Raw genomic sequence first — 20,815 nt, forward strand, 5'->3', positions numbered from 1 at the left:
ATTTCCTGGATTACACTACCCTTATTCTGTCTGAAAATATGTTTGATTTATTTTCTTCCTGCCTTCCTTCCCTTCATCCTTCCTTCCTTCTTACCTCCCTTCTTTCCTTTCTTTCTTTCCTGGATAGTATATATTAAGAATAAAAGTCATTTTGAAAATAAAGATTTTTTCAGAAATCAGAAATATAAATAGGAGTTTGGAATAATAGCTTTTCTCCATACTACAATATTTATTTTATTATTTTGTTCAATGCCCTAAGGCTTAAAGCTAGCAAATGAAACAAAAATATTTCAGTTAACATAGTTCTTTTAATGATATAAAAGTACATTTGGCTAACTTTTGGACTCATTCAAATTTAGCAGGCTTTGGATTCCACCATTTGATAGAAGAGAAATTTCTTGGTTCCAGGGCATCATCCTTCACCGAAGTGTACCAAACATGAAGTAGTCAGTATGAGCAAAATTCAATAAAAATTCCACTAATTCAAAATACATATGCCTGGGAATAAATTATTTTACAATTAACTAAAACTGGATCAATCTGATTTTTCACCATAAACAATAGAAGATAAATCCAGCAGGGTTATAATATTTGCTTCAAACAATCACAATGAAGAAACAAATATTAGTGCTTGATACTGGATAAGTGCTCAAATATTTGTTAGAATGAATACGTGAATGAATGAACACATCAGTAAATAAATATATTTGTAAAGTAAAATTTCCTTTTTAATAAGAAACCATGGTTAGAAGATAAGCTGCTTAAAACAAATATTCAGGAGTTGTTCATTTTTTGCTATAGTAACATACATAACACTGGACAAGGCACTGGAATGGTTTCTCATCAAGTTTATGTAAGAAGCACATATTTGACCTGTGGATATATTCTTTTTCAAATAGTTATTGTTTGTATCAGTTTTAAAGCATCAGCTTTTTATAAAGCCAAATACCAACTGCTTTTTTCTGAAAATTTAAAAAAAAATATGTTCATGATTCTTCTTAGTACCTGATGAGCTTTTAGGATGACAAATATACATTATTTCTCCAGTGTATGGAGCCATTAATCCTTCCAGGCTGATTTACATTTGCCAGAGGGAAATGTATCTCCATACAATTTCAGTGCCTCATTCAGGGTGGCATGCAACCTTATTCTCATTGTCCCATGTCAGTAAAATAGCATAGATGAGGAACAAGCTATTTTCTGACGTGTCTTTTGTTTTGCGTTGGAAAGAGGAGGAGTGAAGGGGAAAGGGGGAAAAATAGAGAAGTAATATAAATTGAGCTTCCAGTATGTGCCAGTCTGCTAGGGGCTTTTCATTTATGATCTCTCCTAATAGTTACAACAATCCTGTGAGATGCCCTTCCCTTACAGAGGGGGAGGACCTTGAGACTTTTTAGGTTAAGTGACTCACCCAAGGCCACAGTTAGTAGCAGAACTGAGAGGCAAACCCAAATTCATCTGGCTCCAAAGCCTTCCTCTTTGCACTCCATTATACTGCTAATAAATTCCATTCAGCATTCCATGTCCTGGTATTGGGTCCCACTAGAATGTAAGCTCTTCAAAGCAGCTAACTTGCCTTTTTCACCCTTGCATCCCTAGCGCCTAGCTTGGTGCCTGACACATAATATCTCAAAACACAAGTGCTGAAGGTATGAATGAGTGAATAAATTAATAAGAAAAAATACACACAGATTGTCAGACCTGGAGGGGCTCTAATCCAACCACCTCCTTTTTTAGATGGGGGAAACCAAGGCCTAGAGAGATTAAGTCACTTGCCTTTGGTTAAGCAACTAATTAGTGAAAGATTTAGACTCGATTTTGGGTCTCTTCTGCATTCTCCTCTACAACATGCTACTTGTACAAACATTTTCTAAAGCATGTTCATCAACTCCTTGTGGTTTCCTAAGCATTCTATCCTCTTGATTTAATTTTTCAATCGCAAGCTATTCCTCCCACATGGAAAGCAATGGAGGTTAGCAATACCACTAGTGCACCAGAATGAAAGCTCTGCGAGGACAGGAAATTATGTCTGTTTTGTTCATTTCAACAGGCTTGGCACTTAGAAGGTGCTCAGTAAATACTTGCTGAATAAATGAATATAATGAATATATATGATTTCCTTTTCAGTGATGAGCAAATTCTTCACAGATAATGATAGCATAGATTATATTAACAAATAGTCGGCTGGGCGGAGTGGCTCACACCTGTAATTTCAGCACTTTGGGAGGCCGAGGCAGGTGGATCACCCGAGGTCAGGAGTTCGAGACCAGCCTGGCCAACATGGTGAAACCCCATCTCTACTAAAAATACAAAAGTTAGCCAGGCATGATGGCAGGTGCCTGTAATCACAGCTACTCAGGAGGCTGAGGTGGGAGAATCACTTGATCTTGGGAGGCGGAGGTTGCAGTGAGCCAAGATCATGCCATTGTACTCCAGCCTGGGCAACAAAGTGAGACTCTGACTCAAAAAAAAAAAAAAAGCAAACAAACAAAAAAACAAACAAACAAACAAAAAAAACAAATGCTCCATAAAATATTTCAGTAAAATTGCTCAGTGAAATGGTATTTCTCTTTCCCTCCCTTTTCTTCCTTTCTCTATCTTCATCTGAATAATGGGGGAAAATAACAGTATTCATTTCATAGGATTGTTATAAAGATAAATAATACATACGAAGCACTAAGCATGGTACTTAATATACAATTAACTCTCAATAAATGATAGCTATCAAGATGAATGTGATTCCGGGGTGGAGCCAAGATGGCCAAATAGGAACAGCTCCGGTCTCCAGCTCCCAGCCCCAGCGACACAGAAGACGGGTGATTTCTGCATTTCTGCTTGAGGTACCGGTTTCATCTCACTAGGGAGTGCCAAACAGTGGGTGCAGGACAGTCGGTGAAGCGCACTGTGCACGAGCCGAAGCAGGGCGAGGCATTGCCTCACTCGGGAAGCGCAAGGGGTCAGGGAGTTCCCTTTCCTAGTCAAAGAAAGGGGTAACAGACGGCACCTGGGATATCGGGTCAGTCCCACCCTAATACTGCGCTTTTCCAACGGGCCTAGAAAACGGCACACTAGGAGATTGTGTCCCGCACCAGGCTCGGAGGGTCCTATGCCCACGGAGTCTCGCTGATTGCTAGCACAGCAGTCTGAGATCAAGCTGCAAGGCGGCATCAAGGCTGGGGGAGGGGCGCCCGCCATTGCCCAGGCTTGCTTAGGTAAACAAAGCAGCCAGGAAGCTCAAACTGGGTGGAGCCCACCACAGCTCAAGGAGGCCTGCCTGCCTCTGTAGGCTCCACCTCTGGGGGCAGGGCACAGACAAACAAAAAGTCAGCAGGAACCTCCACAGACTTAAATGTCCCTGTCTGACTGACAGCTTTGAAGAGAGTAGTGGTTCTCCCAGCACACAGCTGGAGATCTGAGAACGGACAGACTGCCTCCTAAAGTGGGTCCCTCACCCCTGAGCAGCCTAACTGGGAGGCACCCCCCAGTAGGGACAGACTGACACCTCACTCGGCTGGGTACTCCTCTGAGACAAAACTTCCAGAGGAACTATCAGACAGCTGAATTTGTGGTCTCATGAAAATCTGCTGTTCTGCAGCCACCGCTGCTGACACCTAGCCAAACAGGGTCTGGAGTGGACCTCTAGTAAACTCCAACAGACCTGCAGCTGAGGGGCCTGTCTGGTAGAAGGAAAACTAACAAACAGAAAGGACGTCCACACCAAAAACTCATCTGTACATCACCATCCTCAAAGACCAAAAGTAGATAAAACCACAAAGATGGGGAAAAAACAGAGCAGAAAAACTGGAAACTCTAAAAAGCAGAGCACCTCTCCTCCTCCAAAGGAACGCAGTTCCTCACCAGCAACGGAACAAAGCTGGATGGAGGATGACTTTGACGAGTTGAGAGAAGAAGGCTTCAGATGATCAAACTACTCCGAGCTACGGGAGGAAATTCAAAACAATAGCAAAGAAGTTAAAAATTTTGAAAAAAAATTAGAAGAATGGATAACTAGAATAACCAATGGAGAGAAGGGCTTAAAGGAGCTGATGGACCTGAAAGCCAAGTTTCGAGAACTACGCGAAGATTGCAGAAGCCTCAGTAGCAGATGCAATCAACTGGAAGAAAGGGTATCACTGATGGAAGATGAAATGAATGAAATGAAGCGAGAAGGGAAGTTTAGAGAAAAAAGAATAAAAAGAAATGAACAAAGCCTCCAAGAAATTTGGGACTATGTGAAAAAACCAAACCTACGTCTGATTGGTGTACCTGAAAATGACGGGGAGAATGGAACCAAGTTGGAAAACACTCTGCAAGATATTATCCAGGAGAACTTCCCCAATCTAGCAAGGCAGGCCAACATTCAGATTCAGGAAATACAGAGAATGCCACAAAGATACTCCTCGAGAAGAGCAACTCCAAGACACATAATTGTCAGATTCACCAAAGTTGAAATGAAGGAAAAAATGTTGAGGGCAGCCAGAGAGAAAGGTCGGGTTACCCACAAAGGGAAGCCCATCAGACTAACAGCTGATCTCTCGGCAGAAACTCTACAAGCCAGAAGAGAGTGGGGGCCGATATTCAACATTCTTAAAGAAAAGAATTTTCAACCCAGAATTTCATATCCAGCCAAACTAAGCTTCATAAGTGAAGGAGAAATAAAATACTTTACAGACAAGCAAACGCTGAGTGATTTTGTCACCACCAGGCCTGCCCTAAAAGAGCTCCTGAAGGAAGCACTAAACATGGAAAGGAACAACTGGTAACAGCCACTGCAAAATCATGCCAAATTGTAAAGACCATTGAGGCTAGGAAGAAACTGCATCAACTAACGAGCAAAATAACCAACTAACATCATAATGACAGGATCAGATTCACACATAACAATATTAACGTTAAATGTAAATGGGCTAAATGCTCCAATTAAAAGACACAGACTGGCAAACTGGATAAGGAGTCAGGACCCATCAGTGTGCTGTATTCAGGAAACCCATCTCACGTGCAGAGACACACATAGACTCAAAATAAAGGGATGGAGGAAGATCTATCAAGCAAATGGAAAACAAAAAAAGGCAGGGGTTGCAATCCTAGTCTCTGATAAAATAGACTTTAAACCAACAAAGATCAAAAGAGACAAAGAAGGCCATTACATAATGGTAAAGGGATCAATTCAACAAGAAGAGCTAACTATCCTAAATATATATGCACCCAACACAGGAGCACCCAGATTCATAAAGCAAGTCCTCAGTGACCTACAAAGGGACTTAAACTCCCACACAATAATAATGGGAGATTTTAACACCCCACTGTCAACATTAGACAGATCAACGAGACAGAAAGTTAACAAGGATATCCAGGAATTGAACTCAGCTCTGCACAAAGTGGACCTAATAGACATCTACAGAACTCTCCACCCCAAATCAACAGAATATACATTTTTTTCAGCACCACACCACACCTATTCCAAAATTGACCACATAGTTGGAAGTAAAGCTCTCCTCAGCAAATGTAAAAGAACAGAAATTATAACAAACTGTCTCTCAGACCACAGTGCAATCAAACTAGAACTCAGGATTAAGAAACTCACTCAAAACCGCTCAACTACATGGAAACTGAATAACCTGCTCCTGAATGACTATTGGGTACATAATGAAATGAAGGCAGAAATAAAGATGTTCTTTGAAACCAACGAGAACAAAGACACAACATACCAGAATCTCTGGGACACATTCAAAGCAGTGTGTAGAGGGAAATTTAGAGCACTAAATGCCCACAAGAGAAAGCAGGAAAGATCCAAAATTGACACCCTAACATCACAATTAAAAGAACTAGAAAAGCAAGAGCAAACACATTCAAAAGCTAGCAGAAGGCTAGAAATAACTAAAATCAGAGCAGAACTGAAGGAAATAGAGACATAAAAAACCCTTCAAAAAATTAATGAATCCAGGAGCTGGTTTTTTGAAAAGATCAACAAAATTGATAGACCACTAGCAAGACTAATAAAGAAGAAAAGAGAGAAGAATCAAATAGATGCAATAAAAAATGAAAAAGGGGATATCACCACCGATCCCACAGAAATACAATCTACCATCAGAGAATACTACAAACACCTCTATGCAAATAAACTAGAAAATCTAGAAGAAATGGATAAATTCCTCGACAAATACACCCTCCCAACACTAAATCAGGAAGAAGTTGAATCTCTGAATAGACCAATAACAGGTTCTGAAATTGTGGCAATAATCAATAGCTTACCAACCAAAAAGAGTCCAGGACCTGATGGATTCACAGCCGAATTCTACCAGAGGTACAAGGAGGAACTGGTACCATTCCTTCTGAAACTATTCCAATCGATAGAAAAAGAGGGAATCCTCCCTAACACATTTTATGAAGCCAGCATCGTCCTGATACCAAAGCCTGGCAGAGACATAACCAAAAAAGAGAATTTCAGACCAATATCCTTGATGAACATTGATGCAAAAATCCTCAATAAAATACTGGCAAACTGAATCCAGCAGCACATCAAAAAGCTTATCAACCATAATCAAGTAGGCTTCATCCCTGGGATGCAAGGCTGGTTCAACATATGCAAATCAATAAATGTAATCCAGCATATAAACAGAACCAAAGACAAAAACCACATGATTATCTCAATAGATGCAGAAAAGGCCTTTGACAAAATTCAACAACCCTTCATGCTAAAAACTCTCAATAAATTAGGTATTGATGGGACATATCTCAAAATAATAAGAGCTATCTACGACAAACCCACAGCCAATATCATACTGAATGGGCAAAAACTGGAAGCATTCCCTCTGAAAACTGGCACAAGACAGGGATGCCCTCTCTCACCACTCCTATTCAACATAGTGTTGGAAGTTCTGGCCAGGGCAATCAGGCAGGAGAAGGAAATAAAGGGTATTCAACTAGGAAAAGAGGAAGTCAAATTGTCCCTGTTTGCAGATGACATGATTGTATATCTAGAAAACCCCATTGTCTCAGCCCAAAATCTCCTTAAGCTGATTAGCAACTTCAGCAAAGTCTCAGGATACAAAATCAATGTACAAAAATCACAAGCATTCTTGTACACCAATCACAGACAAACAGAGAGCCAAAGCATGAGTGAACTCCCATTCACAATTGCTTCAAAGAGAATAAAATACCTAGGAATCTAACTTACAAGGGATGTGAAGGACCTCTTCAAGGAGAACTACAAACCACTACTCAATGAAATAAAAGAGGATACAAACAAATGGAAGAACATTCCATGCTCATGGGTTGGAAGAATCAATATCGTGAAAATGGCCACACTGCCCAAGGTAATTTATAGATTCAATGCCATCCCCATCATGCTACCAATGACTTTCTTCACAGAATTGGAAAAAAACTACTTTAAAGTTCATATGGAACCAAAAAAGAGCCCGTATCGCCAAGTCAATCCTAAGCCAAAAGAACAAAGCTGGAGGCATCACCCTACCTGACTTCAAACTATACTACAAGGCTACAGTAACCAAAACAGCATGGTACTGGTACCACAGCAGAGACATAGATCAATGGAACAGAACAGAGCCCTCAGAAATGATGCCGCATATCTACAACTACCTGATCTTTGACAAACCTGACAAAAACAAGCAATGGGGAAAGGATTCCCTATTTAATAAATGGTGCTGGGAAAACTGGCTAGCCATATGTAGAAAGCTGAAACTGGATCCCTTCCTTACACCTTATACAAAAATTAATTCAAGATGGATTAAAGACTTAAATGTTAGACCTAAAACCATTAAAATCCTACAAGAAAACCTAGGCAATACCATTCAGGACATAGGCATGGGCAAGGACTTCATGTCTAAAACACCAAAAGCAATGGCAACAAAGCCAAAATTGACAAATGGGATCTAATTAAACTAAAGAGATTCTGCACAGCAAAAGAAACTACCATCAGAGTGAACAGGCAACCTACAGAATGGGAGAAAATTTTTGCAACCTACTCATCTGACTAAGGGCTAATATCCAGAATCTACAATGAACTCAAACAAATTTACAAGAAAAAAACAAACAACCCCATCAAAAAGTGGGCAAAGGACATGAACAGACACTTCTCAAAAGAAGACATTTATGCAGCCAAAAAACACATGAAGAAATGCTCATCATCACTGGCCATCAGAGAAATGCAAATCAAAACCACAGTGAGATACCATCTCACACCAGTTAGAATGGCCGTCATTAAAAAAGCAGGAAACAACGGGTGCTGGAGAGGATGTGGAGAAATAGGAACACTTTTACACTGTTTGTGGGACTGTCAACTAGTTCAACCATTGTGGAAGTCAGTGTGGCGATTCCTCAGGGATCTCAAACTAGAAATACCATTTGACCCAGCCATCCCATTACTGGGTATATACCCAAAGGACTATAAATCATGCTGCTATAAAGACACATGCACACGTATGTTTATTGCGGCACTATTCACAATAGCAAAGACTTGGAACCAACCCAAATGTCCAACAACGATATACTGGATTAAGAAAATGTGGCACATATACACCATGGAATACTATGCAGCCATAAAAAATGATGAGTTCATGTCCTTTGTAGGGACATGGATGAAACTGGAAAACATCATTCTCAGTAAACTATCACAAGGACAAAAAACCAAACACCGCATGTTTTCACTCATAGGTGGGAATTGAACAATGAGAACTCATAGACACAGGAAGGGGAACATCACACTCCGGGGACTGTTGTGGGGTGGGGGGAGGGGGGAGGGACAGCATTAGGAGATATACCTAATGCTAAATGACGAGTTAATGGGTGCAGGAAATCAACATGGCACATGGATACATATGTAACAAACCTGCACATTGTGCACATGTACCCTAAAACCTAAAGTATAATTAAAAAAAAAAAAAAGAAACCTCACACCCATTAGTAGTCACTCCCCATTATCCTCTACCCAGGCTCTGCCAACCACTAATCTACTTTTTCTCTATGGGTTTGCCTATTCTGGACATTTCAAACAAATAGAATCAGGTATTATGTGGTCTTTTGTGACTGGCTTATCATTTACCATAATATTTTCAAGGTTCATCTGGGTTATAGTATGTGTCAGTATTTCATTCCTTTCTAGGCTGAATAATATTCCATTGTATGGATATACCACATTCTGTTTATCCATTCATCAGATGACAGATATTAGGGTTATTCCACTTTTGGGCTATTGTGACTAATGCTGCTATGAACATATGTACATGTTTTTGTGTAGATATGTGCTTTTATTTCTATTGGGTATATACATATTTACAAGTAGAATTGCTAGGTTCTATGGGAAATACATGTTCAACATTTTGAGAAGCAGACAAACTATTTTCCTAAGTAGCTGTACCATTTTACAATCCCAACAGCAATGAATGAGGGTTCCAATTTCCCCATATCCTCACTAACACTTGTTAGTTTCTGTCGCATTATTACAGCCATACAGTGTGTATGAAGTGGTATTTCATTGTGGTTTTCATTTGCATTTCTATAATGACTAATGATGTGGAGCATCTTCATGTGCTAATTGGCCATTTATACATCTCCTTATAGAAATGTCGTTTCAAATCATCCCGTTTTTATTGGGATTTTTGTTCCTTGTATTATTGGGTTGTGAGAGCTTTTTTAAAAAAACTTCGGGATGCAAGTTCTCTAACAAATGATCTGCAAATAAAAAAAAAAGATGTATGTGATTCCTTCAAATGAAATAAATAAGGACCCACAAAATGAGGAGACGGAAGAATCGAAGACAGAAGAAAGTTGTTTTATGCTTTAAACTCTGTAAAATTGCCTTCAGACACAGTTCTCTATGTGCTTCAAACTTTGCAACTGCTAGGAGGACTATAAATTATAACATCATCTGGAATGTCATAGATGTTTTCTCTTTTTCTTGGAGAGTCTCGCTCTGTCACCCAGGCTGGAGTGCAGTGATGTGATCTCTGCTCATTGCAACCTCTACCTCCCAGGTTCAAATGATCCTTCTGCCTCAGCCTCCCCAGTAGCTGGGACTACAGGCTTGCGCCATCATGCCTGGCTAACTTGTATTTTTAGTAGAGTTGGGGTTTCACCGTGTTAGTCAGGCTGGTCTCGAACTCCTGACCTCAGGTGATCTGCCCGCCTCAGCCTCCCAAACTGCTGGGATTACAGGCATGAGCCACCACACCCAGCCTCATAGATTTCTCTAGAATTTTTCCGGTGAAATTAATGGATATAGAAGACATAATTAACCTTTATATAAACATATGACAATTATTCCTCAAATATTGCTATATGTAACTTTCAAAAAAGATCACCTCTCCACGAGTTCTTGTCCATTCCAGCAAAGGGTGTCGTTTTCCGCCACAGGGCTATGGCTGCAGATGTAGCCAGGCAAAGCACTATAGAAGCTGATGAAAGACTTCAACTTCTGAATTAGTTCCCTAAAAGAAAAACAAAACATCTGCGCATAAGAGGCAAGTAAATTCAGTATGAGAAAAGTTTAATTTCCTTATCAGCATGACAGAAAGGCTCTGCCAGGCTGATTAGAACAATAAATGACTTTTAAAGACATTCTTGGCTACAAGGCCACAGGTTAGTTTTTTAAAAAAAATCAATAAAATGATATTAGAAAAAAAGTTGACTGCCATATAAGGTGCTGTTTCTATCAGAAGGATGATTTAATTCCAACATTCATTTTCTAAGACGTTCCACTTCCATTTTTTTTATTCAGAATGCTGTTACCTATGTTTTCAAAGGTGCTGATTACAAGGTACACTGGAGCACTACATATCTTTTGGTTTCTGAGTGTAATTGGGTGCATTGATTGTAATTTACAATGCTATTACCCTAGAGATGGCCCGTTTCCATATAGGCTCTGGCTAATGGTTGCAGATCAGAATTGCAGGGTGCTCAGAACAGTATAAGCTCTATGAAATTCTCCTGGCAATACAGTCAGAGCAACTCACATCTGCCAGAAGAGGAAGGTTTCTTTGTTATTTGTATATTGTGGCTCCTGTGAGGGAGAGGGAGCAGGGTGGGGGACAATTCTAGTATATTTTATTATTTATTTGCTTTTGTTTTTGTGCTACATATAATAAGACGTGTGTGTGTGTGTGTGAGAGAGAGAGAGAGAGAGAGAGAGAGAGAAAGAGAGAGTGACAGAGAGAGAGAATATATTATGTCTGCAATTGTATGTAAACACACACACATATACCAGAAAAATTTCAGGTCTGTTATCTCATTTCAGATGTACATGGATACACAAAGTAATATGCCTTAGACTGGAGAGAAGTGGATATGTTTAAAAAGAAATATTAAAATATCTATGTAATAGATGTACAGTGGTAAACAAACAAAAATAAAACACACTTTATTTTCTAAAGCAATGTTACTGATAGAAAATTAAAGCATCCTTCACATCCAAATGTACCTTATGTCTATACTAAGTTTTTGGAGACTCTATTCAGGGAATTTTCTGGCGGTAGAGTAATTATTCAATATTGTCTCCAGGCTAAGAATGGACTGGCCTGATGTATAGGCCTCTATAGGAACCAGAGGCCTGAATATCATTTGGACACTGGTGGAAATCCTTAGCCCAGAAATGCCTTCTGGGAGTTGTTCTCAGCTCTGGCCAAATGAGGAAGACTGGTGAAAATACCCTCTTGGACTTAATCAGATTCTTCATTTTATTACTGCTATGGTTTAAGATGGCTTGTCCTCACCAAAACTCATGTTGAGGCATGGTCCCCAAGGTGGCAGTGTTGGGAGGTGGTGCCTTTTAGAGGTGAAAATGGACTTATGTCTGCCTTGCAAGCCTGGGTTGGTTCTCCAGGGAATGGATTAGTTACCAGGAGAGCAGTTGTTATAAAGTAAGGCTGCCTTTCATATTTGTCCTTTTCACTTGTGCTCAGTTCCCTTTCCTTTTCTCCACCATGTTTTCACACAGTATGAGGCCTTCCCTTAGAAGGCCTCACAAGATGAGGCCGCCCAATCTTGAACTTCCCAGCCTAATAAACAAACCTCTTTTCTTGATAAATCACCCAGTCTTAGGAATTCTGTTACAGCAACATAAAACAAACCAGGACAATTACCATAATACTATTCATTTCAACTAATAATTTAAGAGGTTGGGGAGGGAGAGAAAGGGCTCTCAGCATAGATTCACAAAGGCTTGGGTCACTGCAAAGCCAAGGTGATGGACAGAACAACTCAAGAAAGGTTGTTGGGACATATTTAACTTCTGATACCCACAAGTTGCTTCCTGTTATGCCTGTACCCCCCACCCCACAGCCTACCCCTGGTGTCTGAGCACCATCAATCTCCAAAAAGAAGAGGCTCAATACAGAGCTCTGAAAATAAAAGTCAACATTATAGTTTCTCATAGAGGAAAAAGATGGGTTCAATTAACAGCTAATAGGAGAGATGCTCTGTTTTACAGGGTAATAATACAGTTCCCAAGAGTGGAAGCTGAAAGAGTAATGGCTGAGTCTAAGTAATTCCCCCCACTCCATAAGGAAATGGAATATGGCCATTAGTCTATGGGAAACAATGGCCCTCTCTTAAAGGAAAGAGTTTCCCTTAGGCCTCTCCCTACCTCCAAACCCCCTCTCACTAACACAGCACATGGCAAGAAAAATTTAACCCATGCAAGGCCTTCCATTTTGATTTCCACAGAAGTTAAAAAAAAAAAAAACAAAAAAAACCCTGAACTTCTCCCAACCCTTGCAGTTTTCTTGGTGGATCATAAAGATTATTGACAATTTGAAGACAATCCAGATAAGGTTCGATCTAAATGTCAAGAGCATGAGGGGGCTGCAATAAACATAAGACCTCCCACTTTAGTATAGAAAGATATTACCTGGAAGGGTCAAGATAAAAGTCTAAGAAAACCACAAAGAATGTGAATATATTACTCTGTTCTCACACTGCTATGAAGAAATACCCAAGACTGGGTAATTTATAAAGAAAAGCCAGCTCTGCATGGCTGGGGAGGCCTGAGGAAACTCACAATTATGGCAGAAGTGGAAGCAAACATGTCCTTCTTCACATGGTGGCAGAAAGGAGAAAAATGAGTTCCAAGCAAAGGGGGAAGCCCCTTTTAAATCCATCAGATCTTGTGAGAACTAACTGACTATCATGAGAACAGGATGAGGGAACCACCTCCATGATTCAATTATCTCCACCTGGTTGGGGAATGATAGCTAAAGGGTACAGAGTTTCTTCCTGAGGTGATGAAAATGTTCCAAAATCTATTGTGATGATGGTTGCATAACTCTGTGGATATACTAAGAACAATTGGATTATACACTTTAAATGGATAGATTGTATGGTATGTGGATTAAATCTCAATAAAGCTGTTACCCCTGCCCCTCAAAAGAAAGGGTAGAGAAGAGGTGAGAAATATGTCTTAGAGAAAGGGAGGGTTCTCTACTATGGGGAGGGATGCGACTTGGAAGAATGAAAAGAGACAGGCAGGAGAGTTGGAAAAAGCCAGGTTGGATGCAAATAAAATAAACACATAGGTGGTGAGGGACGAAAAGAGAAATTTGTAAAAGCTGCAGCTTCAGTGCTGCAACAGCTGTAAAACAGTTCAAATATATTTCTTCCTCCATCTTCTAAAATAAAGTATTTTGTTTTCTTTCTCGTTGTGAAAGAAATATATGTTCACTATGGAGAATTTAGAAAATAAAGAAAGATAGAAAGGGAAAAAACTCATTGTCCCACCAGACACAGATAATCACTGTTAATATTTCAGTGTATTTTGTTCTAGATTTTTCTCTTGAGTAAAGTTTTACATTTATTTCTTTAAAACCTATTCTTCTTGATAGGCTTGTTCTCTGAGTTCTTTTTGGTTCTTAGTGTGTACTATCTCCATTAGAATCCACTTAGAATCCAAGGTAGATTTGACTACAAGAACCTCAGAATTAAATAAATCCTGGTTCTCAACTAATTCCCAGGCCCTGTGGGATGAGACAGTACCTGCCTTTTGGAGAACAAAGAGTAGGTCTCCAGCACAGTTCGCAAACTCGTTAATATTTTAGAGTCCCAAAGGACAGTGTTACAGTGAAGGCCATTCCTTTATGGAAAACCTTCTGAATTACTGTGAGAAAATACATCTTGGTCTCTAAAAGAAACTGATTATTGAAAATAAGTGCAGACATACTGTTTGGGAGGGTAGGGAAGAAGACTTTAGAAACTGTTGGAGAGTTAATGAGCTTTTCAAAGGACAGCAACAACAGGTGATAATGTCTTCTGACACTACAGCAGCAGAGTGTTGCAAGAGTAGTTTACCTCCTACCAAGTTTACTGGGCCTCTCTCATCTCTCCCCTTCTTTGTCTCTTCCTGTCATTCCTTTCTAAACTTGTTCCAGCATAGGAATTAAGTGTATTTTAATCTTTTCTTAAATAAAGGTTTATATTCCTCTGCTTATAGTTGTAAAAGAGGAGTTGAATATTTCTATTTTTCTCTTTAAAGAAAGACACGTGAAACTAAACTAAGTGACATGTTAATTACCCATGTATGACACAGTCCAGATTTTTTTCCTTTGTGCTAGTAGCCCATGACAGACAACAAAAGAATCTCCACCTGTGAACTAAGATAGTCTGCTCAACTGAATTGTTATTAGGGGGGAAAAAAGAGGATAGAAAGTTTGGACAATTCGTTGCCTGGGACGGGAAAAACAATTTGATTGAAGGGAATGTTCTTTGATTGTAATTCCACTTTATTCTAATACATACATGTCAAACATAGCATTGACATACAAAAATTCTGATGCCTATGGCTCTCAGACAAATCCAACATTTGCCTGCTCAGGAAAAAGTCTCTTCATAGAGGTTTCCATTCAATGTGTTAAATGTGGAACTGAAGGATAGGGCCCCTTTGCATGCACGAGCCATTTTCAAATATGGCAACTGGGTGTACGTGATCTTCCCTGGAGGGCTTCCATCATCCTGAAGAGGATCATCCCTTCCCTTCTTTGGTTGCAGGGGAGGGGATTGCCTTTGCTTTCTTGCAATGATTTGCTTGGGCAGGCATCAAAGCAGCACTAATTGGAAATCACTGCAAGTAAAAACAGCCTTTCATCCCTGACTGCAGACCTGGAACTTTTTCCCTTTATTATTAAGGTTCATCTTTTTCTCTTCATATAAAGTAATATGAGCTTACTATTTTTAAAAGTTGACAATGCAAAAAAGTACCTAAACTAAAATAACAAAAATTGGAATGATGTAAGATCATGCCTAATTCTGCTGGAGAGAGCCTTTCACAGTTTAATCCCAAACTAGAGCTTTCTACCATACTTTTTCTCATAGTGTTCCCTTTGCCCAGAACGCCCTCCTTTCCTTCCTCAATCTGCTGAGTTTGTTTGAACTTATCCTTCAGGCTGAGCTCAAAAGTTACCTTTTCCAAGAAGTCTTTCTTAATGCTCCCAGGAGAGGGGCTATCTTCCCCATCTGTGACACTGCCACTCTTTTGCACCTAGCTCTGATTTGGCACTCACCCCCAATGTATGGAAATTATTCATTTGCATGTCTCCCTCCCTAACTAAGCTAGGTGCTCCTCCATTTCTCAGAGCCTAACCCTTACACAATGTGAAGCATAGAGATGGTGTTGACAAATGTTGAAAGAAGTAGAGGCCTATTTAGGGCAGAATGACTTGTACTAGATCCAGAACTTGTTGATTCACTCAGGACATACCTTGTTGTTTTGTTCAGAGTGGGTGGGAGTAGGCATTGATTTTGGACTAGGGGAGCTGAGATCAGCTTTTGTTCTTTTCTTTCTAGGTCATTTACTAGTGTCACCTGATCCGTTGCCCCTTTAGACCAAGTCAGAGGAGAAGGAGAGGAGGGGGAGCACAGGAAGGAGAAGGCTGGAATATGTAGAGTAATTTCACAAGGGTGGAGGGACTGTGTGACTTTCTCACAGGTTAGCAGTTGGGCCAGAAGCTTGGTATCTGTAGATGCAAGATGGACTATTCAACCATAGATTCGGCATTTGAACAGTGGAAAAATATTGTTCATGTACTCAACCAAACAATATATTGTATAAACATGGCAAGGTAAACAGTATCATAAGGGAAGCAGTGAAGTAGACATTCGGAAGGGCAAAGAAGGGAGAAGCTGACAACTGAGATGTGCCGAAAATATGAAAGCTAGAAGGGGCTGTGAAGATCTGATTTCTTCTATTCTGATTGTACTAGTTGTGAATCTTGTTCTCCACTCACTGTTTTAAATCTATGACAGATATTTTCAATACTTATCCCTTAAAGGAACACTGAGTCCCACACATAGACCACCAGTTGAGTATCAAATTGCCTTGAAATTGAACTAAGCTATTTCTAAGATTAGCTGTGTGTTGCAAACTACCCAGTTGGGGGCAGACAAAACAAACAGATGACTTCTGAATGCTACCAAAGGAATTCATTGTGTGTTGTTATTTTAATAAGGCAAAGGGCTTTTCAACTCATAATCAGATTCAGACAGCTTGCTCACAACGTCCACAGACTGAATACTACAATAGGGTTCCTTTGCAATTATCATATTTTTAACCACGGAGGACAGAGCTTGGGCATGGGCATAAGGAGTGCTAGAGGCACATATATTTTTCTGGACAGTGTGAAATGCTGTGCAGAACATACTGAGAGATTTATAGAGGTACTAACACTGCAAAAACAAACCCTCTTAATAACATCAGATTGCAGGGGGCAGTGCATTTAGCAAGAGATCATCTTAATTCCCACTTCTCCTGTCTCCCTAAAAGGGGTTACAATGCCTATTTGAGGGAGTTAAATAAAATCAGATACTCTCCTGTTGTTTCGTTTTCTTCTTCTGCCAGAGAATTCACAAAGAAAGGCTCCATCTCAGATTCTAATGCTTCAGTTTCAATAAAAGTGAGTAACATCATTGGGCAGGCTCAATCTCCTAACACCCAAAGAAGCTCTGCCTGACCATCATTTACTCAACTCTACAGGCTTTGTCAATTTTTCTTACTATCCTTTCTTTTCCTTAGAGGATGAATCTAGGCCACGTGTGGTGGCTCACGAGAATGGCTTTAACCTGGGAGGCACAAGTCACAGTGAGCTGAGATCGCGCCACTGCACTCCAGCCTAGGTGACAGAGTGAGACTCAGTCTCAGAAATATATGTATATGAATCTAAACAAAGTACCAAATCCAGTGCCCAGCCAAAACCTCATTTATCAATTTCTTCTTTCCTTGGAGGAATCAACACACATACAGCTGTCCCCACTAAGGCGAAGGGGAATGAGTTCCCCAGAGCCCAAGATAGAAGTCATAGCAACAGGCCTGGATAAACCTCCTACTTATAAATGTGTCTAGGTTGGCAGAGTAATCTCAAAATGGGACTGAGTGGGTGTGTTAATTTTGAAAAAGCTCCCCATGTGATTTGGCTACAAATTCATATACCACTTCCTCCATGAAGCCTCTGTCTTTCCCTGTAGGCTGCCTCTGTACTCTGGACATTCTTTTGCTTTAGCACTTACAAAGCTGTTTTGGAATTATTTGTATTTAAGTCTATTTCCCCATTAAACTGAGCTGCAGAGCATAGATTGTGTCTTTGTATTTTCAGTGCCTAGTATACATTTTGGTACTTAACAAGTGTTTACTAAATTTTGGCTGAATTGAATAAAGATACACCCCACCCACACACACATATAGAGTAAGTCCTCACTTAATGTCATTTATAGGTTCTTGGAAACTGAAACTTAAAGTGAAACAATGTACAGCAGGTCCTTGAATAACGTGGTTTCATTCAACATCGTTTTGTATAATAGTGATGAGGAAAAAATTGGTTTTGTTATATGCCATTTTGCTTAAAATTGCAGTTTCCAAGAACTTACAGACATAGTTAAGTGAAGATTTTCTATCTGTCTGTCTGTCTGTCTGTCTGTCTATCTATCTATCTATCTATCTATCTATCTATCTATCTATCTATCTGTCATTTCACTTCAGTCAAATGTGGAAGGGGTTGCCACTAGTTAAAGGTCAATGCCTTAGATGAACTGAAGTTTATTCCTAAGGTGGTTCAGTCCAGGAGTAAATGCAATGGAGAAAAATGGACAAAGGACAGGCAGGTGCAAAAGAGGGCCTTAATAAGTGGCCTAAAAGACAAAAATTTTCCAAAGAACCCCTATGCTATAGGAAAATAGCTCTCAAACATTTTGATGTTGGGAGCCCGGAAGTCGTTTTAAAATACATCCACAAAATCCTTGATTCTCCTCCCTTCAAGAGGTGGAGCTTAATTTCCTCCCTCTCCTTGAGTGTGGATTAGAATTAGTGGCTCACTGGCTGGGCGCAGTGGCTCACACCTGTAATCCCAGCGCTTTGGGAGGCTGAGGCATGTGGATCACCTGAGGTCAAGAGTTTGAGACCAGCCTGGTCAGCATGGTGAAACCCTGTCTCTACTAAAAATACAAAAATTAGCCAGGCATGGTGGTGGGCGCCTGTAATCCCAGCTACTCAGGAGACTGAGGCAGGAGAATTGCTTGAACCCAGGAGGCGGAGGTTGCAGTGAGCTGAGATGGCGCCATTGCACTCCAGCCTGGGTGACAGAGCAAGACTCTGTCTCAAAAAACAAAACAAAACAAAAAACCACAAAGAATTAGTGGCTCACTTCTAACAAATCAAATATGCCAAAATTGATGGTGTGTCACTTCAAAGACTAGGCCATAAAAGACACTATAGCTTTCTCTTTGCTCTCTTCTATGGATCACTTATTGTGGGGTAGCCAGCTGCCATGTCCCGAGGCCATTCACGTAGTCCATACGGTGAGGAACTGAGACCTCCTTCCAACAACCAGCACTAACTTGTTACACTTGTAAGTGAGCCACTTTGGAAGTTGGTCCTCCAGACTCCATCAACATTTTGAATGACTGCAGCCTCAGGATCCCAAAGAGCTTTTGTTTATATGATATATATTTATCAATATTTACTGTTGTAGAAATTTTTAAAAATTTTAAAATTATTATTAATTTGAAACTAGCAATTATGGACCCATTACATGTTAATATAAATATTAATGACATTTTATGACAACAGTGAGAAAAATGGTAACATTTTTCATTTTTGCAAGCTGTCTCTACTGTCTGGCTTGATAGGGGATAGGTAGATTCTCCTATTGACTTCTGCATTTAATATGTTGCAATAAATTGTTTTGGTTGAAGTATATGAACAATATCCAGCTTCACACAAATTTATAATTAGCAAAAGGAACACCTCATAGGTGCCCTGAAAGCGTCACTGGGACTCCCAGCAGTCCTGAAATCACATTTTAAAATAGCTGATACAGGGAAACTAGGACTCCATTGGATTGGAAGTCAACAAAAGAGAAGAAATGAGGACTTTCTGAAATGCTTCAGTGGGGGAACTCTGTCAAGCTGCATTACTGCCTTCTTTCATCCTAAATTGTATGAGATCATGCTAAGAATTACCATCTCAGAAACCCCTATAGGAAAATGAGAGGAATGAAATAGTTCAGCCCAAATCTGGGATGTTACTTAATTTCTTTCTTCATTTTCTATCTATAGGCCAATCTAACCTAACGCCCTCAAGATCAATAGGAACAACTCATGTCTAGCTATTCTTGAGCCAGTGGCAGGGCTGGCTACATGTGCAGTCTTTTCAGGTAGGGCAGTTCTTCTAGAATTGTATTGGGCTTTCGATTCAATTTCTACCCCTTTATTGTAATTAAAAAAAAAATAGAATGGGGATAGAGGGAAACTGGATCAGGGGAGAATGGATGAAGAGAATAAGAAACAAACCTGGATTTTGTCCCTTCACTGTTGTTTTAAGAACCAGGAACCAGATCCTTCATTTTATCATTTTTAAAAGAGTGTGTAAAGTGTGCAGTGTCTGTGTATACACATGAATGTGTCTCACCAGCTTCTCTCTGGTGAATTTAACTCTGACTGACTGTTAATAATGGGAAAAGCTACAAAGCAAGCCAAGGAATTGTGAGACCAGATTGTAAGCAGAAACTATTTTGCTTAATCAATAAAAGATCTTGAATAGGGAAGTCCTTTTCACACATGTTGCTATACTAGATATTTATGAACAGTAAATTTACATTTAAATATGGCTTGGATATAATATTATCTTTTTTTAAACATTGACAGATGATAAATTTAATACATCAAGCACTCTACTCAGAAGAACTAAATAACATGTATTTAAGAAATTTCACTCTAGTGGTTTTTGACCTTAAAATACAATTGCTAATTGTATGCTGGAATAAAGAAAAAAGAAACCTCTCACCTTCTTCGGCTGGATAAGGTTTCTTCATGTTCTACATGAGCAACTTTTAATACTTTCTTGTCAATAAACAGATCTTCAGGATAATAAGCAGATCTATATTGGCGTTGTTGAGAATGGGCACATAACTTGCCAATCTGAAAAAAAGAAATGCAATATAATTATATGATACTTGTGCAGATATGATAGTAGAAACAAATTCTGAAAGGCACTTCAATTTCTTCCCCCAATTTTAAATAGCAGAACAAAGCTATGACTAGAGTCAAAAAAAGGTGATAAGCTTGTAAGGCAAAGAACCATTGGTGGAAAGAAGGCTGGAGACTGGGAATGGGGGCCCCATTCTGAGTACAGCCTATTCAGAGATTTCCTAAGATAAAAAATGGCTTTTTTTTCTGCAGTGAAGTATACATTTGAGAGGACCGTCAACACAGGCCCCATGCTATTGATACCTTTCAATGGCACTTGGTATTAATACGTATGAAGAAGTCCACAAAAGGGAATTGCAAAATTTAGGAAGAACTGGTGCAGAAGATGGGGGTTGTGTAG

At 39.7% G+C, this 20,815-nt stretch overlaps 1 protein-coding gene across 3 annotated transcripts in view; it reads right to left on the reverse strand.

The window, feature by feature from the left end:
- The window catches only part of GPC3 (glypican 3), a 467,577-nt gene that overhangs the window by 157,733 nt on the left and 289,029 nt on the right, over positions 1-20,815 (reverse strand). For all 3 annotated transcript variants that reach the window (XM_003272634.4, XM_003272633.4, XM_003272635.4), the window contains 2 exons: positions 20,273-20,406; positions 10,320-10,445 (listed from right to left, as the gene is read on the reverse strand). In XM_003272634.4, the coding sequence (XP_003272682.1) occupies positions 10,320-10,445; positions 20,273-20,406 (260 nt within the window). The remainder of the gene's footprint in view (positions 1-10,319; positions 10,446-20,272; positions 20,407-20,815) is intronic.

The sequence above is a fragment of the Nomascus leucogenys genome, chromosome X (assembly GCF_006542625.1).
Source record: "Nomascus leucogenys isolate Asia chromosome X, Asia_NLE_v1, whole genome shotgun sequence".
In the NCBI taxonomy this organism is placed as follows: domain Eukaryota; kingdom Metazoa; phylum Chordata; class Mammalia; order Primates; family Hylobatidae; genus Nomascus; species Nomascus leucogenys.